The 26921-nt window shown below is 31.8% G+C and overlaps 1 protein-coding gene and 1 long non-coding RNA gene across 4 annotated transcripts in view; one reads left to right on the forward strand and one right to left on the reverse strand.

The window, feature by feature from the left end:
• LOC124426796 (small conductance calcium-activated potassium channel protein) overlaps nucleotides 1–26921 on the reverse strand; it is a 185502-nt gene that overhangs the window by 112640 nt on the left and 45941 nt on the right. For both annotated transcript variants that reach the window (XM_046968913.1, XM_046968914.1), the window contains exons 3-4: nucleotides 13570–14254; nucleotides 5419–5683 (exon numbers count right to left, since the gene is read on the reverse strand). In XM_046968913.1, coding sequence (XP_046824869.1) covers nucleotides 5419–5683; nucleotides 13570–14105 — 801 coding nt within the window. In that variant the 5' untranslated portion in view covers nucleotides 14106–14254. The remainder of the gene's footprint in view (nucleotides 1–5418; nucleotides 5684–13569; nucleotides 14255–26921) is intronic.
• LOC124426798 overlaps nucleotides 1–26921 on the forward strand; it is a 139876-nt gene that overhangs the window by 74647 nt on the left and 38308 nt on the right. For both annotated transcript variants that reach the window (XR_006942798.1, XR_006942799.1), the window contains exon 3: nucleotides 16812–16952. This is a non-coding gene — a long non-coding RNA (uncharacterized LOC124426798). The remainder of the gene's footprint in view (nucleotides 1–16811; nucleotides 16953–26921) is intronic.

The following is a 26921-nucleotide window of genomic DNA, read 5'->3' on the forward strand; positions in this document are numbered from 1 at the left end:
TCTGCTGTTCACTCGTCCGAATAAAAATGTTACGTAACGAAAATGGTGAAAATCGATATATATATATATATATATTATTTTAGTTGACGAAGATTTAATAAAACACGTGTTAAATTGGCCGGATCAAGAAGATAGGCGATGCACTCGTATTAGACATATCGTCGAATAAGATATAAATACGTAAGAAGAATAAATATATATGTATATATTTGTGTATATAATAGTATTAACGTCGATGATATATCTGTCATCGTATTATTGTAATCGTAAAAGTAAAATGCATGTTATTTCCTTCTTTGTTATATTATATCTTTCATATTTTTTTTTTTTTTTTTTTTTTTTATATTTATTTAATTAATTATTTATTTATTTTTTAAGATCAATAATTCTACGAACATCGATATTTCAATCTTTTCCTACTTTTCTCAAATGGGAGAAACCCATCCGGTCGTATAACGAAGCTAAACCATAATAATCATAATCGTTGAAGCGAGAAAGAAATGGTAAAAAAGGAGGAAGGAAAGAAGTGTCTGAAAGATAGAGATAGAGTGAGAGAGAGAGAGAGGGAGAGAGAGAGAGAAAGAGAAAGAGAGAGAAAGAGAGAGAGAGAGAGAGAGGGAGAAAGAGAGATAGAGAGAAAGAGAGAGAGAGAGGGAGAGAGAGGGAGAAAGAGAGAGAGAGAGAGAGAGAGAGAGGGAGAGAGAAAAAGAGGTAGAGTGATACTCAGGTAAAATGTAATGATAGCGCAGACGAGAAAAGTGGTCATTATCATACTTGAAAAGAAAAAAGAAAAAAAAAAGAAGGAGAAAACAAAAGGAAGAGAGGAAAAACAGAAAGAGAAGAAAAGAAAAAGAAAGGAAAAGGAAAAAATAAGAGAAGAGAAAATAGGAAGAAGGGAGGAAAACAGAAATAAAAATGGAAAAGAAAAGAATAGAAAAGAAATTACAACGACCAAAAGAAAAAATATATATAAAGACAAAGGAAAGGAAAAGGATGAAAAGATAGAGAGAGATAGAGAAAGAGAGAGATAGAGATAGATAGAGACAGTGAGAGAGAGAGACAGAGACTGAGAGTGAGATAGAGACAGACAGAGAAAGAAAGAGAGAGAGAGAGAGAGAGAGAGAGAGAGAGAGAGAGAGAGAGAGAGAGAGAGAGAGAGGGAGAGAGTCGTCTTAGAGAAAGTGCACGATCGCATAATCCGACGATTATCTCGTTCTGGGATTACGCCTGGCTCGCACCGTCCGGAGACGCGAGAATTGATTGGAATTACTATGGTGGTGGTGGTGGTGGTGGTATAGTAACTAACGCAATCCTTTCCTTTCTTTCACGAAGTATTCTGAAACATTTCCCAGCAATTTTCTTTCCGTTCATTAAGCTCTCCTAATTCACCGGTAGATTATTTCGCCCAGTCGTTAATTATTTTTCTACCTTTCGCAATTTTTCCATCTACTTTTCATCATCATTCCCTATTTTTCCGCGAGAGAACGAAAGTCATTCTTTTTTTTGTTTCTTTTTTTTTTTTTTTTGCTTTATTTATTTTATTTTTCTTTTTCACTTTTGTCTTCCTTTTTTTTTCATTTCTTCTTTCTGTTTCGTTCTTTTTTTTGTTTTCTTTTTTACGTTTTTGTTTCTTTTTTTTTTGCTTTGTTTTATTTCTTCAATCAAGGTAATTTTTCTCTCTCTCTCTCTCTCTCTCTCTCTCTCTCTCTTTTTCTTTTTCTTTCGAGTTTTGTGCTTTATCGATATTAATCGATTTTTGTCGAATAATTTGATTCAATGGACTTGATTTTTGACTGTGTTTCTTTTGAAGGGAAAAAGAAAAGAAAAAGGGAAAAAAACAAAAAAAAGAAAAGAAAAAAAGAGAAAAAATATTTTCTCAAAAAGTTGCAAATATTATTGTTAAATTCCCGTCGACGTTAATCCGGTTGAACGATTATATATCAGTTCGTTAATCTTTGATACATTTAATGGATTAATAATTAAATTTGAATACTTTTGCATATCATTGAGGTGTAAAAATAATGATAATAATCTGTGTATAAATTAGATAGGTATCTTTGAATTACATTGAATAATTTAATTAATAAGTAATTGAAGATTGTTATTATTATTATTATTATTATTATTATTATATTTTGTAGATTATTTGTAATGAATAATTGACAATTAATTTTATTCATCGATATCAGACAATTAACTTCTTTTAAAATCGGTTAGTTTTAATTGCTCGGTCATTTGAAATAATATTTCATCGATCGACATCCATCGCAACGTCGGTATATTACTAATGTTAGACTGCATATATATATATATATATTTTTTTTTTTCTTTTTTAATTTAATCTTTGCTCTTTAATTAAAATGCTCTTGCTTGCTGGAGGGAGAGGATGGAAAATAAAAAAAAGAATCACCAAAGAAATGGCAATCACAAGACAGATATTGTCGTTTGGATCAAGAGAAAAAAACGCGCGCGCGCGCGCGTGTGTGTATGTCTGTATATATATATATATATATATATAAACAGATACGCAATGTTTTGCGGTTTGAATGAAATTAATTTTCTTTGTTTTCCTCTCTTTTTCCTTTTCTACTTCTTCTTCTTCTTCTTCTACTTTTTTTTTTCCATGTTTTTTCTTTTTTTTTTTTTTTCCATCCGTGAAACTTGAAAAGTACACGTCGCGCGTTTTACCCTCGCGCGAAAAAGATAAATTCGAAAATAAATTGAAAAGAACAAAGAGGGGGTGGGGATAAAAAAAAAAGGAAGGAGTTGAACAGAGAGGAAAAAAAAAGAAAGAGAAGGAGAAAAAATAAAATGGAAAAAGGAGAAAAAAAAAGCAGGAGAAAAAAGGAAGAAGAAGGAAAAAAAAGATTAAAAAAAGGAAATAAATAAATAAAAAAAAAATAAAAAGAAAAAAAAAAGAAAATATACGAAAGAAACAAATTAAGTGAAAAATTGTTGGAGAGAGAAACGCCTAGCGAGCGGCAGAGGCAGCGCACGTTTTAGTACGAATCTCGATTCTATGCATGACATACTCGAGTATGGGTTGGGGTGGGGGCGGTTGAGAGAAGTGGGGAAGAAGAGTGGTTGTGTAGATGATGAGGGAGTAGGAGGTGAAAGAGGAGGAGTAGGAGTAGGAGGAGGAGATGGAGAGTGAAGCTTGATTATAGTTCGTTGGCAGTCAGCCAAACGACAGGATGCTCTTTTCCTCCTCCTCCTCCTCTTCCCCTTCCTTCCTAGCCTCTACCCCTATTCCTCTATCTCCCTCTTTACTCCTCCTCCTCCTCCTTCTCTTTTCCCCGCTTATTCCTCTTTCTACTCTTCGTTCTACTCTTATTCTGGTTACGATACTTAGGTGGCCCCGACACGTCAAGGAAAGATAATTAAACTAACAATGTCGCGAGCCTCCTCTTCACTTTTCTTTCTTTCTCATTTATTGTACTTTCTATTGTTTCCTTTTTTGTTAATTTTTTTTTCCTTCGTTTTTTTTTTTTTCATTGCTTCTTTTTCTTTCTCTTTTTTTTGTTTTTTTTTTTCTCTCTCTTCCTATCTTTATTTACTTTTCTCTTTACTTGCTCGTTTTCAATTCTGATTTTAGTCGTTGGAACAATGACCGTGATCGCGTGCAAATTTGTTCACCGGCAAGAAGTAATATTTCATAATTAAAGGGAGTTGATTATATTTTCGTAGCGAGCGGTAGGGGGGAAAGGGTGCAAAAAAGAAAATGAAGAAAAAAAAACAATTAGTCGATTTTTAATCGTCCATTGTTCGTTTATTATTCCTCTTTTTATGTAATTTCTTATTAAAGTACTGATGATAGGGATGTAATCCGATATTTAAGTAGAGAAAAAAAGAGAGAGAGAGAGAGAGAAGAATAATAAGAATGTGTTAAAAGAACTGTATTATAATCTTATGCTCGACGTACGAGTTTACATACGTTTTTACTACTTGTACGACTGTATAGTACAGAAAATCTGTAGCTTTTCATTCGATATTACTTTTCTACGCTTAGAGCAAACGAGTATAAGCAATAAAATCTTAGAGGGTTGAAAACACCCACACAGTGCCATCTGTTTTTCTATAAAAGAAAATTTGTAGAGAAGCTTAGAGAAAGAGTGAGAGAAAAAGAGAGAGAGAGAGAGAGAGAGAGAGAGAGAAAGAGAGAGAGAAAGATTGATCGAATTTATTAATTAATGTAATTTGATTGATTCTTTTTTTTTTCTTTTTTTAAGGAAAAAATATAATTAAAGTCGCTCCACTTGGTATTTGTCGAACCGAATGATTCGAAACGTCAACGTCGGTACGATCACTTCCTAATTTCCCTACTTTTAAGTTTCTTTCAACTATTAACTTCACTACCCTTCGCCAGATGGCGCGATGTTAAAAGTTCCAACGATAAAGAAACGTGTGTTCGAAGTTGAGGGGTAGTTTTATCCTGCGATTGATATGAAAGAAGAATTTCTTTTTGTCGGTAAATTATGCAACCGACGTAAAATTCTTCGGATATATATTTTTTTTTCTTTTTCTTGTTTCCTTCTTAAATAATTATCATGTGAAATTTATTTATTCGTTCGCTTATTTTCCTTTTTATATTCCTATATTTTATAGATATGAACGTATTAGATTTATTTATTTATTTTTTTTTTTTTTTTACGTTAAAGAATACAAAAGGAATAAAAACACACGAAATATATGGAGACACATTAGAAAAGGGTAGAAATAGCAGGAAGTTGCAATGTCGATTAAAGATAAGAAGACATATATGGCTAATGAACACAGATGGAAGATATAAAAGAGAGAAAGAGAAAGAGAAAGAGGCAGAGGCAGAGAGAGAGATAGAGATAGAGAGAGAGAGAGAAAGAGAGAGAGAGAGAAAGAAAGAAAGAGAGATAGAGAGCGATAACTCTCAGAATTCGATCCTGGATCTTGGATCGATTTATTAAACGAATATGTACGAGCAACATTGAGAAAGTAATAACAACAACAATACATCGAGAATGACCATAACGAAGAGAATAAGATAACGACATCAAGATTAATAATCTGTTAATATTTTACACAAGAGGGTTACAATAATGATGATAATGATAATAATAATAATGACGATGATGATTATGATGATGATGATGATGATGATAATAATAATGATGATGATTATGATGAGGTATATAAGAAAGCGATGGATGAACATTGTTCTTTCTGTCGTTAGAAATAAAATGAATATGAGGAAGGCGTTTTTAGTGATTGATCAAAGTATTAATAAATAATATGATAAATTGTGATTCTGATGTAATGTGGTAATAATAATGGTCGTCGTAATGGATTGATGGTAAATGATTGTGTGGCGGTAATGACGTTGGTGATTATGGTTCGGTGGGGTGCCATTGAGCAAAATGCAAAACTATAATTGTTGCGGCTTACCTGTCGGAATTGTCGTATTCCACCGTTGATTCTCAATGAATCCGCAGCTATGCCGGCAATTCCGTCGCCGGGCTCGCGTAATTGCCGTAGAGAGGCAGCACTCGGCGCTATGCCGGCATGTAAGTTGCAACAACATCCGGAACAACAGCAGGCCTCTGGTTGAGAACTTTGACGTATTATCCGTGCACTTGGAGAGGTTGTTACAAGTACCGGTGGTGGTGGTGCTTGACAAGGACAGCAATGATGTCCGCTCTTTACGCTCTCTCTGTTTTTTTTTTTTTTTTTTTTTTTTGGCGTATATGAAAAAAATTCAAAAACAAAATATATTATTTGATTGGTCATCCTTATTGTGGTATTTTTATTTTGTTTTGTTTTGTTTTGTTTTGTTTCGTTTTTTTGTTTTTTTTTTATCGGAAAATTCCATATTACTAAATAGAATTATTTATATAATCGTCGTTCGAACTTTAAGAATCAAGTTTCTCGTCTCTAACAAGAAATGACACTTGTTTGTTAATTACTATCGGTTCCCATCGTTGGCTCTTATTACATTGATTAACTCGATCGATGAGAGGGTCTCTCCTTCTTTGAACTAATAACGGTATTCTTTACGATAATAATGGACCGACGGGTTTAAGTAAGTAAGTAAGTAAGGAAGTAAGTAAGTAAGTGAGTAAGTGAGTAAGAAGATGACGATAAAAGATAAAGAAGAAAAAAAAGAAGAAGAAGAAGGGTAGGAAAACTTTGCTTCGTTACTATTATTAGTTCGTCAATTTCTTCGATAATCATCTTTCGATGGAAAAAAAAAAAGAAAAGAAAAAAAAAATTATTCGATTCGATGCAAACGATGTGGTCGTGTTACCTTTTATCTCTGTAAAATCTTGTTTGGATGCGTTGAACGGCCGATTAAAAGGACAATTCAATTTTCATTTTTCACGTTTAACGATAATCATCGTTGTAACATTAAAGAGGGAATCGTTTCAATAATTTTAATACTTTAACTTTCGTTGTATGGTTTATTCGTGGTATGGTGGTTCTCATAGATGAGACCAAACCAATCGATATTTGCTTTGGACCTAATTGGTCCTTTCCTTAATTGCCGTAGGAGATAATCCTCACTCTATCTCGTTTATTTCTCTCTCTCTCTCCCTCTGTCTCTCTCTTTCTTTGTCTTTCCCTCTTTTTTTCTCATCTCTTTTTATACGTTTTTATTCTAACTCAATTCCATTGAGTATTTGACACCTCTCTCGTTTTATTTTTTTTTTTTTTTTTTTTTTTTTTTTTTTATTTATGTATGTATTTTTTTTTTCTTTTTCCTTTATTTTCGTATAAATCCTTATAGCGATTTGTATAGAATATTCATTGTCCTTAAATCGTTCTTCTTTTTTTGTTATTTTCTTTTCCCTCTTTTTTTTCTTTTCTTTTTCCTTTCTTTCTCTTTCTTTGTTATTTTTTCTTTTTCTTTTTTTTTTTTTTCCTTTTTTTCTTTCTTTCTTTTATCAAATTTAATATTTCAACGCGAATGAAATCACGATTTTCCATCTGTCGTAGATTACGAAGCCATTTAAATAAAGGTAGAAGTCGAGGAGTTAAAGAGAGTACCTGAGAATGCAAATCTCTCTCTCTCTCTCTCTCTCTCTCTCTCTCTCTCTCTCTCTCTCTTTACTTTACTTTCTAGTAGACCATGATCAATGTTATCGCTACTTTCACGAATCCTTTTTTACGATTAAATGTCACGAAAGGTATGCCGAATAAAAAGCTTTTAATGTGTCTTCTTTGCTATCTCTTCATGTCGTCATCGTATTAACGATACAAATTTCAATCAAATAAATTAGAAGGCTATATACTGGGTTAAAGAAGAACACGTATAAATACACACACACACACACACATACACATATGCGTGTATTATATGTACACACGGTATATATATATATATATATATATATATATATATATATATATTTATATTTATATATCATATAAGCGGATCAACTAACTATATACGAATATTGTATTATCTTTGTTAAAATGTGACAGCCGTCACATGGAAATATACCGTAGCCGTAGAAATTCTCAATTTCGATTCTATTGGGTATTCCAGTAGCATTATCTACTTTGTACCTCGCACTTTATGAATAATTCACACGTACGATTGTATATTAAATCCATTGGAGGGGGAACGAAAAAAAAAGAAGTAAGAAAGAAGAGAGAGAGAAAAAAAAGAAAGGAAAAAAGAAAAAAAACTCAACGCCCGATTGGATCTTTTCATTCATGTCGGTTCATTCGAAAAACTTTCTCGCCCGTTATAATATATATTTCAAGATGGGAAATAGAAATCCTTCGTAGTTCCATTTTCAATTTATTTCGTTTGACCGTGGTCTTCATCTAATCAATGGATTTTTCTTTTTCTTTCCTTTTTTTTTCTTTTTTCTTTTTTTTTTCTTTTTTTTTTCTTTTCTTTTTCCCTCGCATCTCTGCTGTAGGACACGCTTGCGTGTTCGGCTATTAAAAATTTCGTCAAATTTTCACGTCGAGAGAGGAAATAATATACAGAGAGGGGATCTGTTATATTCTTTTTTCTTTTTTTTTTCTTTTTATTTTTTTTTTCTTTTCCTCTCTCTCTTTCCTTTTTGTTCTTTAATTTGATTGATCTAATGACAATTCAATCGGGCTTGAATAAAATTCTCGTGCCTTTGATCGGAATAAAAGGACACGAAACACGAGAAAATCAACTTGTCGATGTTTTCATTAGAGTGGTATTACTTAATGAAAAGTAATCCAAGTAAAAGCATATTCTTTTCCTTTCTTCTTTCTCTTTCTTTTTTCGATTGTTTCCTTGTTTTTTTTTTTTCTTTTTTTTCTTTTTAAGGTGTAATAATATGTCCTTCGAACAATTTTCTTAATTGAAGGGATTACGATTTGAAGATAATATTTGTTTTCCCTTTTTTGACTTTTTTTTTCCCCCTGATGAATTTTAAACAATTGTTTTTCCTATTATCCTCTTATCAAGAGTGAAATGAAAAAGTAAAACAAAAATTATCTTATATTTTTCTTTTGTTCATTACATCAAATATAATTACTTATTAAGTTTAAAATATTATAAAATATATATATATATATATATATATATACATATATATATTTTTCTCTTTTTAAATGAAGAATATAAAATTTAATAGAAGGGTAAAGAAAAGAATTAAAATTTTTTGTTTTTTTTTTTTTTGTTTTTCTGAATAAATCTCATTCTATAATATGGAATTCACAAATAAGACTATTCACGATTATTCTAAAAATACTATTCTATCAATTATTTATCTAAATAACATCCTATACTCTTCGTGTATGTATATCGTGGGATATCGTTAATTATTATCGGAGAAATACTATCAGAAGAAACTTTGAAAATTCTTGTTGTTCTTTAAAGTTCTCGTCTTTGCTCTTAACATACTTTCCATCTTCTTTTTCTTCTTTTTCTTCTTCATCTTCATCTTCTTCTTCTTCGTATATAGAATAATAATAATTATTATTATTCTTTTTTGTATTTGTTCTTTCTATCTTCATGAAATTCTTATATCCTCTTCCATCTCAGGAAAAGAAAAGGTTGACAGAACGTGTCTAGAATCTACGTTGGTTCACTTCTCTTAGATTATACATGGATTAAACGTGAATTGTAATATTACTTATTTCTTTTTCCTTTTTTTTTTTTTTTTTTCCTTTCTTTCGTTCCTTTTCTCTCTCTGTTTTTTTTTTCGAATTTTTTTCCGGAAGGAAGGAATGAAGGAAAAAAAGAAAGCATAACTAAAGAAAAAAATTTTATACGATTTACTTCGAAAGAAATCCCTATACGTATTCCCTCGTGCGTTGATTTCTTTTTCTTTCTTTTCTTTTCTTTTCTATTTTTCTTTTTTTTTTTCTTTTTTTCTTTTTTCTTTTCAACAAGCAACAAACAGATAAATCGTCGACGTTATTTATCTTAGCTTCGTTCTATTCACCCGAGAGAATAGACTACTTTATTATTCACTGTGAAAATGTAGAATCGTGAAAAGGAATTGGTTCGTCATTTTCAGAGACATTCCCAGTTTCTCGTAATCTTACTCTCGAAGCTCGTCAAATCGTTCGAGAACATAGGTTCTAAACATAGAATATAAGAGCGAGAGAGTGTGAGAGAGAGAGAGAGAGAGAGAGAGAGAGAGAAGGAGAGAATAAAAAGACAGATAGAGAAAAGAAAGAGAGGAAGATCCTCGAAAGTCCAAGTCAATCTTCCGAGCGAAACAACATCGTAGAAACGTCGTCGACGTTTCAAGCCACGAAATTCGAGCGTTGTGTTTCCCTCCCAACCTCCTCTCTTCCTCTATCCCTTCTATATACACCCCTTTCCATCCCTTTTCTTCCCTTCCATCCTTTCCCTCCTCTCTCTATAGCCTTCTTCCCTTTGTTCCCTTGGGAAACGTCACCACGAAATGGACCTACCATGTACGTAACTACATGGTCTATCTATGTGAAAAGGAACGACCTTTGACCTCCTAAACTCATTCTGGAGAAAATTTCGTTCGATCGAAAATTCGAACACGGGAAAATAATTCTTCCTATACCTTTTCTTTACGATCATCATTCGATTCGATGAGTCCGATCTAACACGGTTGATCATACGAAAATCGTTGACAATGCGACGTCTCTTATTTGACACGATTTCGATTTCAACGGACGACAAATTCAATGGAATTGAACTTGACGGATGGCATTTTTTTGTTTGTTTGTTTTTTTTCTTTTTTTTTTTTTTTTTTTTTTTTTTTTTTTTTTTTTTTTTTTTTTTTTTTTTTTACGAAAATAAATTCAAGAACAAATTTCTAAATAGAAATACGTTATATACCTTTTTGAAAACTATCTCTTCAAATCGTTATACCTTCTTGAAAACTATCTCATCAAATCGATTTTTATATTGGTTCACGTATCTATTGAAAATGTCGTTTCTAACTTGTTCTCCAAGATGGATCCGTTTCGATTTAGAACTTTTTTTTTTTTTTACTAACTTTCTTTTATCCCTTTCTTTCTTTCTTTCTTTCTTGAAATTTTATGGAAAACGTAAGAGTTAATACTACGATAGAGAATTTATTTTTTTTTTATTTTCATTTTTATTTTTATTTGTTTTACTTATTTTTTTTATTTTTATTTTTATTTTTTTTTTTATCTATTCCATATATGTAGGTATATGTGTATGTAGTGTGTATATATATATAAATTAGTTGTTTTAATATGATTTTGGAGAAACAAACATTCTCGTGTACATCAACTTAGAGAATATTGTTTATTTAACACCCTTGAGAGTAATGAAGCAAAGTATAGGGTGGATGAAAACTTCCTAGATTGGTCAACAATTTCTAGAATGAATTAAAAGTTCCTAAATGATTTTACACAAGAATTACTCCTTTTTTTTTTGCAATTTTCTAGACTGATATATATACATGTGTATATATTTTTTTCTCTATTTATTTTTGTCAAATCGTAATACTATAAATCTAGGAATTTCGTTTCCAATCTGAAACAAGTAAAAAACCTAAGGATTAAAAAAAAAAAAAAAATATAAAGATTAACCTGATATAATCTCGAAAAAGAGAATAATTAATTTATTTGTTTAAAATCCTTTGTAAACTTTTGATATGTCCTGAATTATTACTTCGCGAAAATTGAACGTACGATGATATATAAAATTATACAATTTACTACGTACATTGTTTGTAATAAATAAATTAACGAAATTTATGAAAAGATATGACGATCTATGAAATTCAAATTCCATATTCTTGTTTATCACATAAAATGTAAATTCATCTTTTCTATATTCAACGTAAGAAAATTTATTAATTTATTAAACGTATACAATTTAGCAAATTAATTACGGTAATAAATATTAATGACAAAAAATGGGGAGGAAAAAAAAAATAAACTGACCTTTCGCAATATTTTTTCTTTCCTTCTTTCTTCTTTTTTTTTTTTAGAGCATCATCGTCTTACCTCTTATCGAGATATATCGTCATTCCGTGAGAATACAATATTTACTTAAATTCGGAATAATTTATGCGACTCGTTTTACAATTTTTCAACCTTTCAGATACGACGGATCGAAGTTTTGAGAAAAGGGGGAAATATATAAATTGGATGGCCCCAAAATATTTTTAGATCTCCATCGAGTTTTTTCCTACGCTATATTAAATTCAATTTTCAAGACGGCACTTAACAACGACGAGACATGCAAGATGACTTTTTTAAGCATTCCTTTTCGAGGCACACATATACATATCACATACACAACGAACACAGTTGTATGAATATATATGTCCGTCCGTAAAATGTCCTTACAAAAATGTTACATATTTTGTCGATGTTATAAAAGAAAATTTAATGAGAAAGATTTTCTTAACATTGCATATAAAGATTAATCTCTTCTTGCTTATTGATCTTTTTCATATTATCAAGGTCAGTATAGAGATTTCTTTTCTTTTTCTTTTGGAATTCTTGTTCATTCCCAATCAAAATTGTAAATCTAGTAAAAATATTACTATTGCAAATTATCATGTACGAGATCATCGGCATTTATATAATATATATATATATATGTGTGCGCGTGTGTGTGTGTGTGTGTATGTATATTTTTTATCAATTTGTCCATTGATAAATTTCAGTATTAATTTATTGAAAATTATGATGACATATACATGGAACATCATAATATCACGGAGTGTATTATCGATTTGTATCAAAATTCCACCGGCAAATCCCTTATATAACAAGCAACTCTATTGCGATTACAATAGAACGATGAATATATATATATATATATATATATATATATATATATATATATACATGTATATATTCAGTAATATCTACGTTTCGATTAAGCTCTCGGATAATTAGCGATACTCTTGTGATCGAGATAATCAAGAGAGACGTGCTTACTGGCTATGTATATATTGTACATATACATATATATACACACATATATATATATATATATATATATATATATATATATATATAAGAAAGATCGTCAAGACACGAAGCAACGTTTAGCATTAATTCGACTTGGATCTTTCAACTTGGAATATCTCAAGCATCGAATTACGAATTAAATTTCTATAATCGAGTTTAAATCGGAATAACTTGATTGTAATTTACAGATGAGTACTTCTCAATATTTAAAATCTTTCTCTCTCTCTCTCTTTCTCTCTATCAGTCTGTCTATATCTTTTAATATCTCTATCTTTTTTCTTCGTTAGCGTTAATATGCATTAAACGAGGGAATAAGATTATACGATTAAAAAGACGGGCACGTGACGTAAATTCTTTAATACCAACATCGATTCCTATTAAAACTTTTTTATTTTATTTTTTCTTTTTGCTTTCTTCTTCTTCTTTCTTTTTCCTTTCTTTTTTTTTTCTTTTTTCTTTTTTCTTTTTTATCAAGCCAGGACCAAAGTACTTGGTCCGTCTATCTTTATGCCAAGCGAAAGCCTTTCTCCCCGAATTTATTTACCCTGGTTTCCACTTTACGCCTTTCTCCATCGATATATGTGTATATATGTATATATATATATATATATATATATATATATATATATATATATATATATAGTATTGTGGTAAATGCAAATCTAAGAAATAAAAGGGATATACATATGTCGGGTCTATAAGTGGCCGATTTTCTATAAGCCTGGCACTCAGCTTAATGCATAAAAGTAGTTAACAATAAGTAGTCCATCATTATGACGTAAACATCCGATCGATGGCCGATATCGAACTGAAAGATATCTTTTTTCTTTCTTCTTCTTCTTCTTTTTTTTTGTTTTCTTTTCTTCTTCTTCTTCTTCTTTTTTTTTCTCATAATTTTTTGTCAAGCATTTCTAAGAAAATGCATTTCAATATAACACATACGATACGAATCTTGAATTTCGTTAAAACATATTGTAACTTCGTATTATCGTACTTGTCATTAACTTGTACTTTCGATTATTTACGTAAAATTCACGACATATTTAAATACGTTTAATCACGCATTAAAATTTAATATCAGATAATAAAACGATGTATCCTCGAAATATTAATACGAATTAAAGTAATATATTATAAGATATAAAAGTAAAATGGACTTACCTTGAAACGCTACGTGCCAAGTGTAGGGCAGAGGATGGAGCAAGAGAATCCCTTCGATCGCATCGGCAACGATTATACTGATGAGACACCTGTCTGGATCGATAAATCGTAGGTGGTACGATCTGTTGTTGCAATTGTTGTTGTTGCTGCTGTTGCTGCTGCTGCTGTTGTTGCTGCTGTTGCTGTTGTTGCTGTTGTTGTTGTTGTTGTTGTTGCAGCTGTTGCTGAGATTGTTGTTGAAATTCACCGTCCAATCGACAATGTAATTCGATGTCGGGTACAGATCTTGTTGCCGGATCTTCGGTGGTGCCGCTCTCCTCGGAGCCGCCAAGTCCAGACACTGACAGTTGCGGCGAGGCAACCAAAAAAGTTGCCCTATTCTGTCGCGTTAGCACTGGCTTGCCCTGAGACGCCGCGGCAACCACCACCGGCGGCGGTGGTGCCCTACTCAGAAGGGCGGCGGTTTCTTCGTTGCTAACACCATAATCGTTACCATTGCCGCCCTCCTGAGAGCCAACGTTACCGTTTGCGTTCATTTTCTCTCTCTCTCTCTCTCTCTCTCTCTCTCTCTCTCTCTCTGTCTCTGTCTCTCTCTCTCCCTCCCTCCCTCTCTCTCTCTCTCTCTCTTTGTCTCTCTCTCTCTCTCTCTTAACGTTAACACCGATCACGCCTTTCTCTCCATTTTCTGAAACAAGAAAATGTTTTCCCCCATGTAGACATTAGAATTCTGATTTGTCATTGATATTATCATAAATAATATTTATATATTATATTATATTATATTTTATTTTATATAGATGTGTACTTCTTTATGTGTTTGTAAATGTCTATTCGTCTATAGAGAATACCTTTTTTCTAACTAAATAATGATATATAACATAATATAATATAACATTGGCTTGCTTCAATACGTTAAACATGACCGAATCTTTAATATTTCATACGTCGAAAGTTTTCATTACATTTTATCTAAATAAATAACAATATGTAAGAGCATAGGTGTGGCGGATTTATGGTCTATAAGTCATGTTTTGGATTTCTAATATTTCATATGTTCCCTAGACTTTTCAATAGTTTTATATCGAAATAAATATCGATATTTTTTTATAAGATTCGATTGCTTTAATAATAAATAATATCGTGATGATAGATAATTTTTTTTTTTTTTTTTTTTTTTTTAGATATCTGAATAAATAACACTGATATATGATAACAATAATAATATCGAATTGCTTAATGATTGATTATTAAGTTTTTTTAAAAAGTTTTTTTTCTTTTCAATTAAAAAGAAGAAAAAAAAAAAGAAAAATAAAAATAAAAATAAAAAAATAGTCTCATTTAATTAAGATTGATCGGTGACAGACATCTAACCGTAAATTTATCTTTCCTTTCAATCGCAATAACATTCAATTAGGGCTAGTTTCGATCGTAAAATCTAATTGGATATCTATATCGATCGATCTCAATGTGTCTACTAATGGTGATGATGGTACTACGAACGTGTTCGTTTTAAACCTGCTAACTACTCTCTTCGAAGGTTTCAATAACAATTTAAATTCATTATCGCGTTGACGTTTACGATGTAATCCCGTTTGAATGCTATTAATCGACCCTAGTCTTGATATTGAACTAAGCTTTGCCATTTAACGCGAAGGAAATGTTTGTTAAAAATTCGTTCGTTACTATCGTTAATATTCCCGTTGTAAATCATTTTAATGGACCTGTTAGAAGTTCGTTATATAGAGACGCGCATAACCCATGTGTTCTTTTTCCCGACATGAATAATATCTCCATTTAACCATTTGAATTATTTAGCTTAGATAATAGTTATATGAACTTTCAAGAGGTCATGTAATTCTAAACGAGTTTAGTGATAATAATGTGACCGAATTTAGATCGTAAGAATATTGTTTCGATCGTTGGATTCACGTTTATGTCTCTTGTTTTTCTCTCTTTTTTTTTTTTTTTTTTTTTTTTTTTTTTTTGTTATTATCCATCTCCATTCAACTCATTTATTTTCAAAAGGACAGAAACATATAGACACACGTATAGATACACGTTTATTTATCATTCGTATTAGGACGTCCTCAGTTCAATACGAGCAGTCCTCGTAGAAAGTACTACGTATATTCTTCATGTAAGACGTATAAGTTTAATTTAATATGTACCCTCATATATTATTTTATATAATATATTAGATATATATATATATATATTTGTTTATTTTTTTATATCATATATATTATATCGTATATTTCTGATTATATATATATATATAAACCTGATAATTAGGTATATTAAGGGGATCGAAAAGTAATGTCGTTTCTGTGCATATCGATATTTGATTGTGATTAAAAATAAAAACTTGTTGAAAATTTATTAGTTTGAATTTAATTTAAAAAAGCGACATTACTTTCCGGTCCCCCTAATATATATATATATTATAGTGTTCATTATATTTTATTTCTTTCATTATATTTTATTTTATTCAAACTAACGAAATCATCGAATCAAAGGAATAGAAGATACAAAGAAAGGAATTTATCGAGTTTGAACGAGGAACCTTATTGGCTTGGCCAAGATTCGTCTTATTCGCATCCCCGATCGTTGCTCTTCGAATCAGCTGTTTTCCTTAGATTTCCGTGGGCGAAATTTCCGTGACCTCTTTAAGGATACGAACGGTCGGAGTTCGCTTGCTGCTTCAAGTTAAAAGCACGTTCAAAGAGAGAATCAAACGGGGATATCGGTTTCTCTCTTAGCCGTCGGTAGCATGAGAGTTCATGCGTATCGATCATTCTTTTTGTAGATCTCTACTAAGATATCTCTCAATCCTAAGTAGTTAGTTTCTCTCTCTCTCTCTCTCTCTCTCTCTCTCTCTCTCTCTCTCTCTAATCTTTTTTTTATATATTTTTTTTTGTATCTTTCTTTTTTTTTTTATTCTTTTCCTATCAGATTTTAAGCTCAATTATATATCTATCTACACACACACACACACACACACATATATATATATTAATAATGTTCTTTCTAATCGATTGGATTCGAATAATTAATAAAAAGAAAAGAAAAGAAAATTTTAAATTAAATCTTTCATCAAAACTATTTCTTCTTTTGAACCAAATATCTTATTTCACTAATGCCCTTCTCTCATTGTCGTATCTTGTCACGTAAAGTTTAAGGCTCACGTACTGTGAGTTCTTAGGTAAAGCTTTTCTAACGTAACACGTTCGTTTATGTTTCAGAGAGGTATATAGATTGTTGACTCTGAAGACTAAGAAGAGAGAGAGAGAGAGGAGAACGTAGTAGCATCCTTCAAAGTTTTCCCACGATAACAAGATTCCTTGCATTTCGAAAAGCAACATGAAATCCCCAACGATACTTTCGTGAGTCATTAAAATCTTAAACGAAAGAAGATAATGCGAATGTATTATCCCTTTTGAAAATGCAATTGGTACGTTTTATCACTTACTTCTTTTTTTTCTTCTTCTTTTTCTTCTTTTGATCGTTTGACATTTTAAATATTTTATTTATGTAAATCAATAATATATTTGCTATATATACATATATATATATATATATAAAAGATAATATGATAATTATTTTCATGATTATTTCAAGCTGTGTCCTCGTTATCAGAATAATAACGAATAATATTTGTCGGAGATAAAATCGTTTTGAATTTGAATTTGTATAATTTCAAAGCTCTTCCTTTCCTTCATCGTTTCGAAAGTCACGATCGAAGGAAGAGGAGAACAAGGAGAAAGAGAAGGAAAATGTAAAGAAGGATGAGGAAGAGTGGAAGAGGAGGAGAAGGAGGAGGAGGAGGAGGAGAGAAGAGGAGGAGAGGATATAGTACCTATATATTTGTGTATATAGCTATAGAGGAAATCCTGCTTAATAGCCCGTCGGTATTCGTCGGTAATGTTCGACGGTCCAACGTGGAACCTCGATTAAGTTATTACGCCCGGTTTTGGATCTCGTTTAGGGAGAGGTTTCCGTGGTAACCCTTTTGGCATTATTTCGAACTCCAAGCTCTAATGAGCGAATATCGAAATTTACTTGAACGAATATATTTATAAAATACTTAAAGCATTTTTCTTGTTTTCCCCTTTTTTACATTAATCTCATTTTTGTTTGTTTCTTTGTTTTTTTTTAATTTCTTCTTATTAATTTTGTCTTTTTTTACTTATTTATTTATTTCTGCTTCTTTTTTCTTGAGGTCAAATAATCTCACCTCAATTTCTTTTCAATTTTGACTTTTGTCCGTTTTATCTATACTATTCGTGCAAATTATATATATATTATATATACATATATTATATATTTAATTATACTCATATATATATATATGTATATGTATATATATATATATATATATATATATTCATGCAAGTAAAATATTTTAATATTCACATGCCTTGTCACTTAACAAGTTTTATTAATTAAATATGAAAACGTATCGCCTGTCTCACGTCATGTATGACTCGGGAGTTTTGGGGAAGAAGAAAAGAAAAAAATGAAAAAAAAAAGAAAGAAAAAAGAAAAAAAAATATGCAATAGTTATGTCATATGTGACCTCGTATAATGCAATTGGTTAATTAATTCTTAACGATAGACGATGCGTATCATACTTGTAGATAATTTAATTTAATTAATTATAGTATAAATTAATTTAATAGGTAGTAATGGAATGTAATGCATGCACGCCTGGTGGATGCACGCAAAAAATGCATTATATCCATAAATACGTTTAATCGTTTACGAGTCATATTTATTGTCGTTCAAAATTTAAATATTTGATTTTTTTTTTCGTTTACCCTCTACCCTCCTCCAACCACCTCCGATTCCTTCCTTCCTTCCTTCCTTCCTTCCTTTCTGCTTTCCTTCCTTTTTTCGTCCTTCTGAATTTCCTATCTTCGTCCTCGATACAACTGGAAATTACCTTTCTCTTCCTCTGAACCGGAAAAAATTACTTTATGTCATAACCGCAGTACTAAATCTCCACCCGCGTCACTCTCATCCCCCCATTTCTAACTGAACTTTCGTATGCCTCGGAAAGAGAGTAACCCGGCGGAATTGCTGCCGTAGCAAATAACGAGAGAGAGAGAGAGAGAGAGAGAGAGAGAGAGAGAGAGAGAGAGAGAGAGGGAGAATGTATGAAAAGAGAGAACGTTGTTTGCGGAGTAGCTTGAAGAAAAATGCGTTGCATTAAAAAGAAAAAAAAAGGAACGGTAGAGAAAGAGAGAGAGAGAGAGCTCTTATCTCAGAAAAGAAGAAGATTCGCAGCTGCCCTCGAAACGTCTTAAAAAAGCGATATAAATTTTTTCGACGACGAAAAGGTGAAAAAATTAAGTCTCAACTACACCTCGGATAAAGGTAGTAATATTTTTTTTTTTTTTTTGTCTTTTTTTCATTTCTTTTTTCCTCGCTTTTTTCCCTTGTATATCTGTCCGATATAATAATACGATATTATTATTATTATTATTATTTGGCAAATAAATAAAACCGACGATTAATTTTGTGATGATATTAAATGAGATAAAAAGGATTGAAAAAAAGAAAAAGAAAAACAAAAAGAAGAAAGAGAAAAAATCTAATGAAACAAACATATGTGAGTATGTAAATATTAAATTATACGAGATTATAAGAGATATTTGAGATCGTTCGATTATAATGATTAATTGATTGTTTAACAATAATTTGTCTCGTTTGTTATATTCCATGGTTGTTAGATATTATTATATAGATAGATCGAATATTGATGATAGGTCATCGGTGCAATATACTTTTACTTCTTCCACATTCCCCCTCCACCCCTCTCTCTCTCTTACCCTCTCGTTCGTTAGTCTTCACGAAAATAGCTTGATGTTTACTCGCGCGGTATAGCATAAGCTATAGGTAAAAGACTCAGGGTATCCGAAATTGATGCCGAGAATTCCAAGAATAAATAATTGCTATGGATAATAGAGAAAGCGTTGAAAGTTTATTTTGCGATGAATCCTTAGGTGTACCCACTTGAAATTGGTAATGTATTATAGTTTGTTGCTTTTCGAAAATGGAAAAGCCCCTTTTCTCTCTCTCTCTCTTCTCTCTTTCTCTCTCGAACATTTTTTCATAATTTTTCTTTTTTTTCTTTTCTTTTTTTTTTTCTTTTTTTTTGGGTAAAAATAATCGTTTCATGGAGATTCTCTCAACGAGAAGAAATCTACGGATAAAGTTTTGGAAATTTATGATCTCTTAGTGACGAATGGAGTCCAACGAAAGTTGAAAAGAAAAAGCTTCTCTCTTAGTTTCTTTCTCTCTCCCTCTCTCTCTCTCTCTCTCTCTCTCTTTTTTTTTTTACGGTACAGGCTGTAACGGATGATTAAGTATTTTCGATAGAATTTCCATAAATTCGTTCGAATCCTTTTTTTTTCTTTTTATTTTTTTTTTTTTTTTTTTTTTTATTACTAAAAACCGAAAGTCGTCGAAGTTGCGTCGATACTTCATGAACTTCACTTCCCCTTCCTCCCTCCCCTCCCTCCCCTCCCACTCTCCTTCTCTTCCTTCCTTCTACCATCCTTCTCTTCCTTCCTCCCACGTCGGCGATTTTTCGACATTTTTCATTTTGCAAACCGAACGTCATCCGACCAATTGAATATATATTTCCGTGTGTGACTCTGGCGTAAATCATACCACGTGACGTTCGGGATATTAAAGTATAGTAGGGAGATAGAAACGTAGTGCTCGGGTGGAAAACGTTTTACAACTTTTCGTCGGACACGAAAATAACTCGTAGCAGAGTTAGCCCTCGTACGAGCGAAAACGCGGAACCCCAATTTACTTCCTACGTGTATATTTGTGTATATATGCACGTATATGTGTGTATGTATACAATATATGTATAAAACAACACGTGTGTGTATATATACACACACATATATATTTATATATGTATATATATATATCCACACATACATATATAACTTTTCATTGTTACATTCGAATATTTACCGAACGCAAACACGGTATTCGTTATTGAGGATTTTGCGATAAATTTGTGGAAATTTCGAAAAATGAGTAAATAAACCTAGGAAAAAGAAAAACAAAGGAAAAAACGAAAAATGAAAGAAAAATTGCGGGAGAGAGAGAGAGAGAGAGAGAGAGAGAGAGAGAGAGAAATTACGATCGTACGAAGTTCTTATTGAAAAGAAAAATTTATTACGACGTAATAATATACTAGAAATATTAAATATTATCATTACATGTTGCATTAGAGTTTTATGTACATATGTGTATATATATATATATATATATATATATATATATATATATATATACATATATATATATATATATATATATATTTATGAATAAATAGAAACGATGAATATGGATTAAGGATGAAATTAGATTGTTTCGAAATAAGGAAAATTAATTATTTCGAGAATATAATCAGTGTGAGTACAAAGTTAGACGATTGGTATAAGGGATTAGTTTTGAACGTATGGGAATTATTAGATTCGAGTTTGTTAAAACGAAGATATATGTCATATGTATTTATGACAATGCTATCGGAGATTTTCCGAATGTTTTCGTTTAACGAATAAACACATAATTTCGAATAATTTATTAGATAAATGTTAAATCTTAGGAAATGGAAAGCTTAGGATATATTAAATAATAAAGGAGATGAACGTATCGGTTTCTAAATCGTCTAATTTTCTCTCTCTCTCTCTCTCTCTCTCTCTCTCTCTCTCTCTCTGTTTCTCTACTTATCTATTTATCTTCATCTTTATTTATTCAATTTTGTTCTATTGTATGTGCATAGATGAATAACTACGTATAAATACAGTTTATGTATCCTCTTCGTCGTATAATTCCATTACTCGAGGAATGACCTCTCGAGCACACGCTCTGACAAAATGGAGTTTCAGAGGTAAAACCAGTGGGAGGATACGAATTTCGGCAACATTTCCCCTCACTAGAAGCAACAGCAGTATCAGCAACAGTAGCGTCAGCATCAACAACAATAACAGTAGGGGGGTAACAGTAACACCGACAATGACAATGACACCGACAGCGACAGCGACAAACAACTAACAACCAACAAATAACAACAACGACAAAAGTAACACAGAGTTCTCGTGTCTCTTTCGTTTATTCATCAGTACGTTTACGTCTATTTCCTATCGGGAATATATTTCTCTTTCTCTCTTCTCCCCTCTCTTTTCTTTCTCTCTCTCTCTCTCTCTCTCTCTCTTTCTGTGTGTATGTGCGTTTAAGACACATTTAGAGTTCACAGGTAAAGCAGTAAAGTGCAATATTACGTAACCCAGAAATGTCAGCAGATCGATCCCGAAGCCTACTCACGCCGGATGACGTCTCGTCTCCTCTCTTCTATCTCTTTCTCTATCTTTCTCTCTCTTTTCCCCCTTCGTCTGCGTGTAAACACACGCGGGGCTGCGCTCGACACTTTATTGCGGCCATTCTCGAGTACTCGCGTCCGATGAAAATGAAGAAAAAAAAAAGAGGTGATGGCTGTGGGGGAAACGAGAAAAGGAAAGAAAAGAAGGTTTGTTCTGATGAAACAAAAAAAAAATATATATATATATATATTATATATATTACATAGAGATTCGAGATCGAATCTCTTTTTTTTTTGTTGTTTTTTTCTTTTTTTTTTTATATTATCCGTAAAGCGTATAATCATTTGTTCAGAATTTGATTTCAATTATCAATATTATCAATTATTTCTCATTGAAGTTAATAAGAAAATTTTTAATGAATGACGAAAGTTTCGCTTGTACTTAATTAGAATTTAGTTAGTAGATCTTACTCTCGAACGCGTTCGTTCGTATAGAAATTAACGATAGATTTTATATCATAATAAAAGTTTTAAAGAATGAAAATATACTAGTCTTCCGAGCGAAGACGAACTAAACATAATCGTGGATCCGTAAGATACCGTTAATTTATTAATAATTGCAGTAAAAATATCCGAAGTACGCGCCGACGCATAATTCTCCGTGCCGTGAGTACTATAAATAATTCAACGTTGTGTTACGAACCCTCTGATAAAATCTAAAAGACTTTCTTACACACTCTCTCTCTCTCTCTCTCTCTCTCTCTCTTCTTTTTTTCTTTTTCTCCATCTCTCTCATATTTTTTCGCGTTAAGCACGCGGACTTTTACATCCGATGCGAATTTTTATCCATTAGAAAAAAAGAATACAAAAAAACAAAAGAACAAAAAAAAAAAGAAAAAGAAAGAAGAGGTTAAAAAAAGAAAGGAGACAGAAATATACACAGAGAAAAAAATATTTCTCTCCCGTGGTAGTTCGATCCTAGACTTTTATCGTTGGAACGAGGACCTTAATTAACGAACTTCTAATTAATTCTCATTTCGTTTACATCTATGTTTTATATATATAGTATTTTTTATCGCGTTGTTTAACACGAGAGATACTTTTTCCATCCGTGGCCGCTCCTAATCCCGAGAGAAAGAAAGAGAGAGAGAGAGAGACGGAGGGAGAGAGAGAAAGAGAGACAGACAGAGACAGATAGAAAGAAAATTCTTTTCCTCTCAGGCTAAATTCATTAAAAGTCACGCCGAGTTGTCATCATGAACTTTGTAATTATTCGACGAGATAGATAGAGAGATAGAGTTAAAGAGAGAGAGAGAGAGAGAGAGAGAGAGAGAGAGAGAGAGAGAGAGAGAGAGAGAGAGAAAGAGAGAGAGAGAGAGAGAGACGCAGTCCCATGACGTGTGCAACAGATTGCTGCGTATAACATACTATTATAAAACTTCTTCACAAGCTTCAAACAAGCTTACTTTTCCTTTTCACCATCTATCTATTTCTCTATCTATCTATCTACATATCTTTCATAGACTGATCTATCGTGGGAACGAATTTCTCTTTATCGAAATAATATCTCGAAATTTATGGGATAATGTTTCGCGCTCGTATCAAAGTTGTTTAGAGAAACTCATTAAGAACTTCGGATTCTCTTTGTCTTCCTAGTCACTTCTATTTGTTTCTCGATTCTCTTCATTATCGAGCTCGTTAACAAGTTGAACGATAATCGTGTACATATGTACACGAATAATGAGAAGAACTTTGGACGTATCATTGAATATTTATTTATATGCAAAATTATTCTTCATTTTTTTTTATTATTTCGACGTATAATGATTTCATAGAAACATAAAAAAAAAAAAAAAAAAACAAAAAAAAAAAAGAAGAAAAATTAAAAAGAGAAAAAATGAAAAAAAAAAAAGTAACCTAATCGCATTATAACTCCAATGCATATAAATAACAATCTATACCTAGTGGATCTATTTAATGATCACGTAAAATTTTCTATATATGGATATGTGTATATATCGTAGATACACATGTATTGTCTAATATAAAATTGTCTAATTGTAAGAGCACTTCAGCTAAATGATAAATCGTTAATATATGTATATATATATATATATATATATAATATTTTACATGATCATTAGCTAGGTCCACTAGATTTTTTTAAAATGTTCCAATATTTGGTTTTTACGGTCAGCAGCGATCGATAGTGCCGAAAACCTTGGCAATGGTATTTATAGCGGGCAGCCTAAATTCTTTATGATTTCATCGAACCGTTCTATACTCACACACACACACACACAATATATATATATATAATATATATATATATATATATATATATATATATATATATATTATATATATGCATATATAGAGAAGAAAAGTTATTATATTCGTATACTCTCTCTTTCTCTCTTTCTCGCTTTTTATATCTGCCTCTCTCTCTCTCTCTCTCTCTCTCTCTCTCTCTCTCTCTCTCTCTCTCTCGTTATATATCTCATTGCTGTAAGAAAGCTTTGGACTTTCGAACATTCTTCTTTTAATCGGAACTTTCAAACTGGACATTGTGATCTTTTCGACAAAAAGAATCTTTTTTAACGAATGTCCGAGAACTTTCCTTTTATTTCTTCCTTTATTCGTTTATAACTTTTTCTTTTTATTTTCTTCTTTTTTTGTTTTCTATGTGCTATCTAATCAAAGGAAGTAACAGCATACAACTTTCTAATCTTAGAAATTTTATTTCAAATAGAAAAATGTATGTAAAAGGCAAAAAAAGATCTCACTTGCATATTATATCTCTATTTCTCTCTCTCTCTCTCTCTCTCTCTCTCTCTCTCTCTCTCTCTCTCACACACATACTTTCTCTATCTCTTTTTATTTTTCTGTGAATACTTTTGTCATGTTTAGATGTATGTGTTTCTGCATTTTATGTACCAAGTCCAGATAAATTCCACGTAGCACTGCGATATCATCGGAAATTTAGATTTCGTACGACGAAAACCGTCACGATCTCTATTTCTTTTCTTTTATTCTTTTTCTCTCTCTCCATTTCTTCTTCTTCTTCTTTTTCTTCTCCTTCAATCTCCTCCTCTTTCTCCTTTTCTTCCTCTTTTTCCTCTACTTCCTTCTTCTTTTCTACTTTTCCGTTTCATCTTTATGACACCTTAGCTCGTGAGTCTCCTCCCTCTTCGTTTTTAGCAATCTCACGAGAGGAAAAGAATTCTTGTTCGCCCGACGAATTTTATTGCCAAGTGTTCCGCGAAAAGATGGAAAGGAAATGACAAAGTGAGAAAGAGAGAGAGAGAGAGAGAGAGAGAGAGAGAGAGAGAGAGAGAGAGAGAGAGAGACAAAGAAGGTAAGGAAAGATAGATAGAGAGATAGAGAAAAAGCATACGCTCCTAAAATCGACGGAGTTGTGCGAGGGTAGTTGAGTGTTAGGGGAAAATAAAATGTACTCATCGAAATACTTGAGACGACACCCTTCCTTCCCTTTATTACTTCAGTCCCTCTTACCCCTGTCCTTTCTTTGGTTAAGTTAAGATCTCAGAGATTTTTTTTCTTCTCCCTCCTTTTCTCTCTCTCTTTTTTTTTTCCATCACTCAATCCATCCGCTGTGTCCTGCTATGTTCTTAAAAAAAGATTGAAAGTACTTACATTTATTCTTTTCTATTTACTTCTTTTTTTTGTATCTCTCTCTCTCTCTCTCTCTCTCTCTCTCTCTCTCTCTCTCTCTTTCTATCTCTGTCCGTTTCTCTTCCTATCTATCTAACTATCTCTCTCCCACTTTTTTTTCTTTTCTTTTCTTTTCTTTCTTTCGTTACCGTAAGTTTCGTCATAACGATAGAGAGCAAATCGATTTTTAAAAGTAATGGAATTTTAGATAGATTTAACGATAAGTTAGAATTCTATCTATCTGTCTATCTAATCGGGGTCTGTCCATCTACCTATCCATCCATCTATCTGTCCATCCATCCATCTATCTATCTATTTCGACCTCAGAAGTAGAAATTTACTAAAGCGAAAGAAATAAAATGAAAAGGAAAAAAGATGGAAAAGTAAAAAAAGAAAAGAAAAGGAAAAAAAGAACATAAAGAAAAGAAGAAGAAGAAGGAGGAGGAGGGACGGAAAAAGGAAAAGATAATTCGATTGGCTTCGTTCCTTCGACGTATAAGTCATGAAAATTTAATGCAAATATCGGACGTCGTGAGTCTGCTTTTCGCTCGTGCAGGAATAAAACAGTGAAGGAAGGTGGTGGGTAGGAATGGGGGGGGGGGGTGGCAAAGAGAGAAAGGGAGAGACAGGGACAGGTGCAAGGGCGATTGCAGGGTGGGGAAGGGGACGGGATGTAGAAAAAGAAGGTGGATAGACAGGACGGACGGAAAAGTCCTTATTAAAGATTAATTACGTAGAGGATGGCGTCGTCGGTGGACGCGCATGCGCATTAAGTAGATATATTTGTCGGTGTAAAAAAGAAGTATAACTAGATAGTTGGAGAGTCCTCGGGGCTCTTCTGCAGGCCTGTATTATGGAATTGGGACAAAGCGAAACGTCAACGTCAAGGACGTAGGACGCGAAAGACTATGTACGTATGTATATACGTATGTATATATGTATGTATGTACATTTATTTATGTATATGGATATATAGATTTAAGTCTTTTCGAAGAAACTCCTGGTCCAAGATTAACATAACACTGAAGTTTACCCGAATAAGTTCCTATCTTCCTTTAAATATTCATTAATCTAATCTGCGAAAATTTTAATAGATATACCGGAGAAAAAAGTATTAAATTTCTATCATATATATATATATATATATATATATATATATATATATATATATATATATACATGCTGGAATTAATTATTGTTATTACGATTTATTATTATATACGATATAATAACGTTTTAATAAATATAAATATAAATTCATTGAAAGAATTAAATTGGATACATATAGAGCGGGCCATTAAAAAATATATCTAACGTAAATATATTGTAA

Source organism: Vespa crabro, chromosome 9 (assembly GCF_910589235.1).
Source record: "Vespa crabro chromosome 9, iyVesCrab1.2, whole genome shotgun sequence".
In the NCBI taxonomy this organism is placed as follows: Eukaryota; Metazoa; Arthropoda; class Insecta; order Hymenoptera; family Vespidae; genus Vespa; species Vespa crabro.